We start from the raw sequence: 10,570 nt of genomic DNA, 5'->3' as shown, positions 1-10,570 counted from the left end.
TATCCTTCACATTTCGCCACTCAGGCATTATACGAAGACGGCCGTCGGCTGCCGTAAAGCGGGAAGGGCGGCTTTTCGCGACAGTTGCGAGGGCCTCCGAACTGCCTCTTTCGCTGCTCGGTCCTGTTGGCGGTTCCTGAAAGAGAGAGAGAGGGAGAGAGAGAGCATGGCGGCCGGGGAAGCTAAGTCCGTTTTATTCGTTTGCCTGGGTGAGTGGAAAGTGGGGGTGGAGAATGGGGGAGGTAAAAATAAAAATGCATGGGGTTTCATTATTATGCTTTTCTATGTGTTGGAAACCGCCCAGAGTGGGTAGTTGTAGTAGTGGTAATAGTAATAATAATAATAATAATAATAATAATAATAATAATAATAATAATAGGAAGTGTTATGCAAGCTAACAAAATATGTTCATGGACTTGGAATACAAAAATGTGCTGCACATTCATATTATTCAGTTCTCTATCTTTAAGCTGTCCTGTTTCCTCCCTCAATTACAGTGGTACCTCGGGTTACATACGCTTTAGGTTACATACGCTTCAGATTACAGACTCCGCTAACCCAGAAATAGTACCTCGGGTTAAGAACTTTGCTTCAGGATGAAAACAGAAATCGCACAGCAGCGGCAGCAGGAGGCCCCATTAGCTAAAGTGATGCTTCAGGTTAAGAACAGTTTCAGGTTAAGAACGGACCTCCGGAACGAATTAAGTACTTAACCCGAGGTATATCAGAAGAGCTAAGCCAGGAGCAGCTAGAAGAGCCACGGCATTCTTACTTGTGAAGAGATGGGCAGCCAGAGTGGAATCCAGTGTTACCACTAAATCTCTTAAAACTTGTACATACAAGAGCTGCCTAGAAGCGAGAAACATTTACATTTGGAGTAGGACAGAAGCTGCCGTGCTCTCTGTGGTGATGGAAGGAGACTGTTTTACATAACACCACCTCCCCCTGGCTTTATAATACAGTGGTAATCTATTACTCATGCGTTTGGAGGGGGTCTGTAACTTGGCAGACAGAGAGAGAAGGCCTGAAATACAGGACAAATCTGTCAATACAGGACTCAGCATTTTACACTGAAATGCGGAACAATCCTGTATTATACAGGGCAGGTGGCAAACCTACTTTCTGATGATCTCCTGGTTCAGATCTTCCACCTTCCTTTGTGGCACTGGCAGAACTATGTTTATCCTAGTAATGGGAAGGGGCATTGGTGAGTTTAGTGGTTTCCCACCACCATCACCTCCCCTGAGGAATGGCTGAGTTGGGAAGGTAAGATACAGCTTGGATACTAGGGCTGGGTGATACCTTGTTTTCAATATCACAATATATCACCAGCTAAATATGATATCTTGATAAATCATGATATATATCTGCGGTGGCGGAGGGCCTTGCTGCCCCCCACGAGGGCAGAGGGTTCCACCATACCTCCCTGCAGTGGTGGAGGGTGCATCACACTTCCTCGCAGCAGCAGAGAGCCTTGCCAGGCCTCCTCATGGCAGCAGAGGGTGCCACCCTACATCCCTGTGGTAGCAGTGGGCCCAAGTGTGTGAGGGCTTATCTTCATTTCTTATTGGTTAGGACAGAGGAGGGAGAGAGCAAACAAAGCTGGAGACACCAGTGCCTGCATAGTATGTGCCTGCAATTTATCTGCAAAGTATCGTTCCACTGAGGAATGGGAAGTTAAGTCTTCAGCTTTTATTTCACCGGTACATGTCCTATGTTTACATTGATTTGCAAAATATAAAGCTGGTCAAATATCACTTAGCCTCTGTTTTTGGTTTGTAATAGGAGTAGTGGATATTATTTACATAGCAGACTATAAGTTACTTAATACTTGAAGAGTAACATGTCTGTGGATCTCTTGTGGTGTACAGTACATGTGAGAAATAAATGGGAAGGGTAACAACAGAAATGAAGGCTGTATGCTGCTACATTTGCTCAGAAGTACCACTGAATTATGGGGCTTACTCCAAAGTGCATAGCTTTGCTTTAATATTCCTGTTGGTCCCTAGGGCATCACTGGTGTAGGAAGGACTCCATCTTCCCCAGTGCTGCCCTGGCGAGCGAAAATAAAGCATCTCTTTATCTTGGCAAAAAATTATCCCACAGGCATGCTGTCATTAGTAGAAGGTCTTAGAGAAGATCTCTCTCTCTCTCTCTCTCTCTCTCTCTCTCTCTCTCCCGTGCGGCATAGTTTTGAGAATGTCCTGTTTCCTAAGTCCCTGGTGCTTTTCTAGAAACGGTGCCATGCCAGAGAAAGAGAGATTATTTTACAAAGGTAAAAAAAGAGGTGACATTAGCCCTTCACCCTGTTTCTTAGATTGGTGGACAAGTTGAAACCTCTCCATTTAACCAGTGTAGTCCTGGGGTTCAAAAGTCTCACCTGCTGAGAACAATATTTAAAGAATAATACTTCTATTTTAAAAAGGGAAGCCAAATCATTTGGGGTTTTAGGGGCCACCAGATCTTGATAGGAGCCGATCACAGCTCAGGTTGCCTGCTCCTGGTATTCAGTCAAAAAATCCTCTGGAAGAAATGGATGAACCTTTCCCTGATAGCTGGCACTGAAACGACCCTGCAGAGTGAAAGCAGGAGAGGAATTTTATGGAAGCTACAGCCTGCTTATTAAATTGCTGTTACTCTGTCCAGCCTCATTGCTTCTGGGGCAAAAGAAACATGAAATGACTGTTGTGAAACATGTATCAATTGGTAAAAATCAAATAGATGCATCTAAACATGGGCCCTGTCCATAGTTGTGCAGTCTGGACTATGTTTCAGTGAGGCATGCACAACAATCATTCAGTGGATTATGCCTGATATATCTCATTCCTTTGCCCACATGTGAAGTAGAAGATGAGATATCACTTTATGAAACCTTTTTGCTTGATTAAATTGTGATGATGGAGGTGCTGCAGCTGAGAGAGCGGATGACGTCTCTTAAAATCTCTAAACAAATGATAGTGATACAGTTTTTCTCTGTCTACATTTAGAAATCCTGCTTTTAATCCTGGCTGGTTGCTTTTGGAAACAGTGTTCAACTAGGATTAGACTAGGGTCCGGCAGCATGGTGTGGAGACTGTAGATAGAGCTCTCTCTCTCTCTCTCCTTCAACACTTAGAAGCAGTGTTAGAAACTGAGATATGAAAACTAGGAGCTAAATGGCATCTTCAACCCAGGTTATGGGTGCAACAACAGAATGTCTAGGCACACTTCTTTAATAACAAGGAGACAAAACTGAAAATGAATGAACTGCAGCTAAAATATTATGTTCATTTTCCACATGGTCTTGTCCTTCCCCTGCCCAACCACCTAATATTCTTAAGAGGGTCTCTTCTCCAGTCTTCAGAGACTAGCTGGAAGTGGAGAGACAGAAAAAGGTCCTCCTTTCCCTACACTCTGCAGTTTTAATCTGAAATCATGGGTGCAGTACTGCGCCTAGAGCTCAGAGGCTGCTCACGCTAATGAAATTCCCTGTCGCAAAATGCACCTAGAGCAATGGGAGTTTCGAACACTGCTTGGAAGTTGGGTGTTACTCAATTAAATTGATTGGCAGTAGATTGGACATAGTTAGAAGACAATACCTATTTGTGCGACACATAGTTAACTTACTTTGCTGCCACAATGTGTGGTTTTGGCCATTGGACAGGGATAACTTTAAAAGGAGATCAGACATATTCATGAAGGATTGGTTCATCAACAGCTTCAGCCATGACTGGACATGGAAGACGCATCTAGAGCTGAACTAAAACTCCTGACCGGCAACAGCAAGAGTTGATGCAACAGTGTGTACACCACTGCATCCACAGCCCCACCACTCACACTGGGGCAACATGAAAAGGTCCCTAGTATCTACACCAGATACTAGGCTGAGCCCATGGCCATCAACTGATGACATCAGAGCCAGCTGAAGAGCCAGTGAATCCTGCACTGGCACACATTTTGCGAGTTCCTGATGGCAGTAGCCTCTATCTTCCATTTGAGGATCAGTATTGAAATTTGGCTGTGAACACCCCACCAACACTCTTTGCTGGTGGGGTTCTCCCTTCTCTGCCTCATCTATTCCTCTTCTAGCACAGGAGAGCGAAGCTGTTAGTGTATCTCTAAATACCGTACTAGCAGCTGGAGGAGGCAGAATACTGGAGAGGGAAGGTGCTGTCAAGTCCTGCTTATGTGCTTCCTGGGAACATTTGGTTGGCTGCTGTGTGAAAAGGATGCTGGATAGATAGACACTCACTCTTGGTCTAATTTTGAACCCAGTAGATAGTTATTACAGTGGTATCTCGGGTTACATACGCTTCAGGTTACATACGCTTCAGGTTACAGACTCCACTAACCCAGAAATAGTGCTTCAGGTTAAGAACTTTGCTTCAGGATGAGAACAGAAATCGGGCTCCGGCGGCGCGGCGGCAGCAGGAGGCCCCATTAGCTAAAGTGGTGCTTCAGGTTAAGAACAGTTTCAGGTTAAGCACGGACCTCCGGAACGAATTATGTACTTAACCCGAGGTACCACTGTATTTGCTTAGTAGCTACGTTAAAGTTGACCTGTAGACCATTGTCAGCCAAAATGAGAATGTGTGCATGTTGTCATTGGAAGTTGCATTGCTGCAGAGTGATGAACAGACTGAAACCAAATAGTAATCCTACCTTTACTATTTTAGTATCAGAAGAGGGATTATCCATTAATGACCCCCTTCCCAATGCAAACACTGAGTCAGGCAACCCCACTTTTATACCCATTATGTTGAGGTGCAAGGAGAAGGTTCTATCTGTGTCTACTCAGGGGAGCAAATCATATTAAACAAAATATGACTTACTCCTAAGTAAACAACTCCATGGTTTCAGATATAAGATTTATTTTGTAGGGAAAGGAGGTGGGGCAGAAATGAGTTAATACCTCCCCCATGTAATTCCTTGTATCTCCTTGTTGAGGCCCAGCTTGTATTTTACTAGTATGAAGTTAAAGACTGCATTACAGTGTACTTGTAGCTTGAGTCAAAGCAGGTAGTTGTTACTCAGTGGAAAAGTCTACAGGTCATAGGCTGTGATTTCACTAGGTGTCTTAGGAACTAGGCTTAAAATCTGGAAATGCTGTTGATTTCAGTGGAATGTGTTGGTGAAATTGTCTTTTGGGGATGTAGAATTCAGTCTGTCACAATACATTGTCAGCAATGCTACTGAAAACCAATAAAGCCCATAGAATACTGGTGTGTAATGACTTGCAACAATCCACCTCTGCTAAAAGTTGGTTGCTGTTGGTGAACAATAATGGGCTTCTCACAAGCCAGATGTGGAAGTCAGGAAGTGAACACTGATGAGAAACTGCATAGAACGGGGAGCAGATGAACTCTGTGGCTTTCTTCAGTACTTCACATGTACCTCCACAGGTTCTGGAATGTTTCACCTTAAGAACACAGGTGTGAGAGATTACATTTTAAAGTCACTGGATCAAATCTTTATTTCCGCAGGGAACATTTGCCGCTCTCCCATAGCCGAAGCTGTTTTTAGGAAACTTGTGACTGAGGGAAACATTGAAAACAAGGTAAGTTTTATTTTAGCCACCAAAGCCGCCATTCTGTTAGCATGATATAAATATTTTGACCTTACCTGCATCTGTCTGTACCAATTTATCAGCGTTTCTTTACCAAAGCCAGATTAAATGTATTTCCATCAGAAGTGCTAAATGGCAGACTGAGGGGCATCCCTTATCAGAATAGGCTCTGTGTATGCTCTCAGGACATCAGTTGTATGAGGCATATGCTACTGCATTGCGGACAATATGAGCAAGCTAGGGATCTATTGATTAAACCCCTACTGGCAAATCGGCTGGGTAAATCTGAAACCTAGTCTACTAAATATCTTCTGGACAAGTATAATGGTATCACAATGGCCGTGGCAAAGTTTCTTTCGGTAGTCATACGTATCAAAGATCATCATACGTAAGACTAAACAAATATCGTCTCAGTCTCCCTCTGCCGGGGGGTTGTCTGTATGAATCTGCATTTTATTCTGAATCTGTGTTATGGATTTTTGGACTGCAATAAAGATTATTATTATATTTTGACTTGTTTTTCTGTAGTGGAGGATAGACAGTGCAGCAACATCTACGTATGAAGTAGGAAATCCTCCAGATTATCGAGGCCAGAATTGCATGAGGAAACATGGTGTTACCATGAATCATATTGCCAGGCAGGTACTGTACCCATATTGCTTTCACTGTCTGTATGCATATGTTCTTGTTGTTCACAGTGGGTGATAGACAGCGGTGCTGTTTCTGACTGGAATGTGGGGCGCTCCCCAGATGCGAGGGCTTTAAGTTGTCTGAGAAATCATGACATTCAGACGGGCCATAAAGCACGACAGGTAGAAAGAGTCTGTTTGTTGTTTTCTGGAAACTATGGGTGGTGCAAAACTCTTGGTAACTGCTGTAGGTTGGATTGCGCATGGATTGGCAAAGTATTAAATGTTTAACTACTCAGTGTCGTCGTGGTTAGAGCAGTGGAAATTCTAACAGCATCTGAGTAAAGTGGTTGGATGAAACCGTGTTCCAGAGCCTGTTAACACTGTTCCCTGACTGAAATGATTTCAGTGGTTAGGAATATTACTATTTTATTTCTTTGCTAGCCAAGGTGAATCACTTGCCATGAACCTAGTTTGCCATTTTGTTGCCCATTCCTCCAGTTTAAAGAGATCGTTTTGAGTCATATTGCATTTGGCTTTTCATAGTACAGTGGTATCTCTGGTTAAAGACACTTCAGGTTATAGACTCCGCTAACCCTGAAATAGTACCTCGGGTTAAGAACTTTGCTTCAGGATGAGAACAGAAATCGTGCCGTGGCGGCAGTGGGAGGCCCCATTAGCTAAAGTGGTACCTCAGGTTAAGAACAGTTTCAGGTTAAGGACGGACCTCCAGAACGAATTAAATTCTTAACCCGAGGTACCACTGTACTAAAGAATTTGGTGTTGATTGCAGGCTTGGACTTCTCACCCCTGGCTGCAGTTCATTAATAAGCAAGTTAAATCACACCAGTCCCAATAGAGACTCACTGTTAGCTTCCCTCCATTGTGACAACTGTTCCTGGTTCAGAGCTTAAGCAACTCTGCTCCAGTAGACAATTGTAGGATATAAGAGATGGCTAAATGATATTGATTTCAATGTCTCAGTTAAAATAAATGCACATAATTTATCAAAATTCCTTTAAGGCCTGACCTTCTTTAGATGGATTCATAACTGCAGCATTTCTGTTAGACAAAGGATGTGTCACATATTCCCTTCTGACTTTTCCTTTCCTTTCGTGAGGTCTTGCTTTAGTTGTTTTCCCCATTTACAGATCTTTTTATTATTGTTCCTTTAGCTTCACTGGTGCCCTTTTTGACCTTAAACTCCCTTTGGTCCACTTCATGTAAAACCCATAGAACTCAGCATAGATTAGAGCCTCTCAACACTCAAACAGTTCTGCCTGCCTTCTACTTTTTCTTCTATTTCTCTTGATATCTTGACCCCCCCCCCACCAATATTTAAAAGCTTAACAAGGAAAGCTTAAATGGTATAGTTCACATCTGTTGTTTTCAACACATTCAACACATCAAAATGTGCTCTGAATGTTATCACAGTTCAAAAGAAGAACTGATGGCATCTTTGGAAGAGCACATTGTTGAACAATACTTTTACGTCATAATCATTACAACCCTATCCCAGAATTTCTGAACAGTGTTTGATTTTTGAGAGATAATACGAGCAATAACTTGTGTAAATGTTCCCTGGCCAAATGCTAAAACACTAATTGTTCTGTCTCCAGTTTTATTTTTTGACAATTGATTTCTGAGCTGTTTACTTTGCAGCGGTCAGTTAGCATACATAAATGTTGTTTGGCTTTAGAATTTTAAATATGTATTGCTAACTGCCATCACTGCAACACTGGCTTAACCTTATTTTGCATTTTTTTTTATTAAGAATTGTTGTGACATGGATCTCTGTTAACAGTGTTTAAACATATTTCTTAAATTCTAGGTTACAAAAGATGATTTCCTGACGTTTGATTATATGCTTTGTATGGATGAAAGTAACTTACGGTAAGTTGTGAAAACTATGTGCTTTTTGCTTATAGATGATGATAGTTCTGATTATTCTAGCCTAAATGAGTTGTTTGCTACATTTAGTGCCTCCTAATAGACACTAAAGCCCTTAAAGAGTATTCTAATAGACACTAAAGCCCTTAAAGAGTATTCCCTAATAGACACTAAAGCCCTTAAAGAGTATTCCCACTACACCCTTTGTCTAAAACATGGGGAGGGAAACAGATTAAATTCCAGATGTTATTGAACTACCCTCAGCTCTGGCCAGCATGGTCAATGCATAGAGATGATGGGGGGTTAATTCAAACACAGCTGGAGGACCACAGGTTCCCTGTTCTGGATCGGAATAGCATTGTACCTTTTGCATTATAATAATCTATTCCTCATTTGAGCAAATGATTGCCAGGATTACTCTGCAAGAGGAGAACAGGCTGCTGTATGAAATCTATATTTCTGGTGGATCCAGGTGTTATTTCAAGTCAATGTTCTGAAACTGTTGCATATATTTCCTGAGCCTCTCATTAGTATTTTTGGCTCCATAGTGTTGGTATTCCATAACATACACTTATACTTGGGTACAACATTACATAAAGTTATGTGTGTTAGATGCTGCATACTAAATCACATCATACTGTTAAAAGTGTGTGGGTTTTTTCCTTTATACACTGTGATTTTTGTTTCCTTTATGCACTGCAAACTCTAAGGACATCTTAGTGTCAAAGGAAAAAAAGAAAGACATGCCACACTTAATGACAAAAAGTTGCCTAAACTTTTGTCTTGTAGAGATCTGAAAAGAAAAAGCAATAGTGTTCAAAACTGCAAATCTCAGATTGAGCTGCTTGGGAGCTATGATCCACAAAAGCAGCTTATTATTGAAGATCCGTACTATGTAAGTATTCAATTTTATTAGTCCTTTTTAACTCAAAACCAGTGTTGTAGCAATCAGTGTTGTAATAAAGAAATCTGTAACTTAAATTGGTTCATTTTATTTTTTGTTTCTGCTTCTTTCTATAGGGGACTGATGAAGATTTTGAAACTGTTTATCAACAGTGCCTTAGATGCTGTAAAGCATTTTTGGAGAAACCTCATTAATGGGACAAGTGTTTCTGAAAGCAAATAATATTTAGCTGTTCTGTAAAATTATTCTCAATTGATATTAAATTGTAAAGATTCTAAAACTAAGTCCTTTTTTAGCATACTTAATTTCATGATGTGCACTGCACCTTGTACTTGAGAAATGGTAGGCTTATAAAATTAATATTGACCTTGATCAAGCATCTATATAAGGGGGGAAGCATCCAGTTCTGACAAAATAAATGTGTGTGATTCTTGGTATACATATTCCACATAATATGTAAAAGACTTCCTGCATACTCTAAATATGATACACCTATGTCTGTTTTCCATTGCTACTTGTATGTATGGTACTTTCTAACCTTAAACATCTTTCTTAGAAGTATCTTTTGGATGTTTTGTCACATGATTAAGAAGTGAAGACTTAACAAAACAGTCTCTCTTTACTTTTTCCATTATTTGTGATTTGAAAGAGAGAGAGACTTACAGCCATATAGAGTTGTTGAGCTGTATGAATTTCACAAGTCTGCATAACCACAGAATAAGTTCATTGTGTGGTGTCTTGATGCATAGTACAGTCACCTAGAGTCTTGGTCTCTCTTTTTTCTAATTATTCAAACAAAATCTAGCCTTTAGTAGCTGCTGAGATGATGCTTGAAAGAGGATAAATACAGCCTTGTGAAGTCTTGGAGCAGTGTGCATGGCACAAAGTGTTATTTGCAGATCATGTGTACTAACGGAAGCCGAGTAAATTAATTAAATATGCTTCACTTGCCCTAACATATACAAACTACAACTGTGTTAATTTCCACACAACAGAATTTAGGCATTACCTTCTTTTTAATCATAAGTATACACAGCCCTGCTTTTGAATTATGGTGCTAGAGGAGACTCTTGAGAGTCCCATGGACTGCAAGAAGATCAAACCTGTCCATTCTTAAGGAAATCAGCCCTGAGTGCTTAACTGGAAGAACAGATCCTGAAGCTGAGGCTCCAATACTTTGGCCACCTCATGAGAAGAGAAGACTCCCTGGAAAAGACCCTGATGGTGGGAAAGATTGAGGGCACAAGGAGAAGGGGACGACAGAGGACGAGATGGTTGGACAGTGTTCTCGAAGCTACCAGCATGAGTTTGACCAAACTACGGGAGGCAGTCGAAGACAGGAGTGCCTGGCGTGCTCTGGTCCATGAGGTCACGAAGAGTCGGACACGACTAAACAACAACAACAACATACACAGCCCTGGCTATAGATGAGAAATGTCTGAAGAGAAGAGTTAAAAGGCCAGTAATTGCCTCATTGAGAACTAGGACTGCTCTCTTCTGCTTCATGGGCATTCCCTTACAGGTCTATAAGCGAGATTTCCTTTTGACATTTTCATTTAACATTATCATGGTAATCATAATCATTATAATTTTATAATTTTA

The 10,570-nt window shown here is 41.2% G+C and overlaps 1 protein-coding gene across 2 annotated transcripts; it reads left to right on the top strand.

The window, feature by feature from the left end:
* The first annotated feature begins 53 nt into the window (after window positions 1-53).
* Window positions 54-9,252, top strand: ACP1 (acid phosphatase 1). Of its 2 annotated transcripts, none has more exons than XM_082215704.1 (6): window positions 54-209; window positions 5,463-5,536; window positions 6,244-6,357; window positions 8,006-8,067; window positions 8,854-8,959; window positions 9,085-9,252. In XM_082215704.1, exons 1-6 carry the CDS (start codon window positions 167-169, stop codon window positions 9,160-9,162), a joined length of 477 nt encoding a protein of 158 aa, XP_082071830.1. In that variant the 5' UTR covers window positions 54-166; the 3' UTR covers window positions 9,163-9,252. The 2 variants fall into 2 exon arrangements, with proteins under 2 accessions (XP_082071830.1, XP_082071829.1); XM_082215703.1 differs by lacking the exon at window positions 6,244-6,357 and adding an exon at window positions 6,074-6,187.
* Window positions 9,253-10,570: the final 1,318 nt, after the last annotated feature.

This window comes from Podarcis vaucheri (genome assembly GCF_965113315.1).
Source record: "Podarcis vaucheri genome assembly, chromosome: 3".
In the NCBI taxonomy this organism is placed as follows: domain Eukaryota; kingdom Metazoa; phylum Chordata; class Lepidosauria; order Squamata; family Lacertidae; genus Podarcis; species Podarcis vaucheri.
Note: the sequence above shows the minus strand (reverse complement) of the source record. Positions and strands in the feature narration are given on the sequence as shown.

Bases quoted from the DNA above. Each gene is read 5' to 3' on its own strand.
- ACP1 (XM_082215704.1), top strand. From the start codon at position 167: ATGGCGGCCGGGGAAGCTAAGTCCGTTTTATTCGTTTGCCTGG. The intron at 210-5,462 runs GTGAGTGGAAAG...TTATTTCCGCAG, and splicing joins CGTTTTATTCGTTTGCCTGG to GGAACATTTGCCGCTCTCCC. The intron at 8,068-8,853 runs GTAAGTTGTGAA...TTTGTCTTGTAG, and splicing joins ATGGATGAAAGTAACTTACG to AGATCTGAAAAGAAAAAGCA.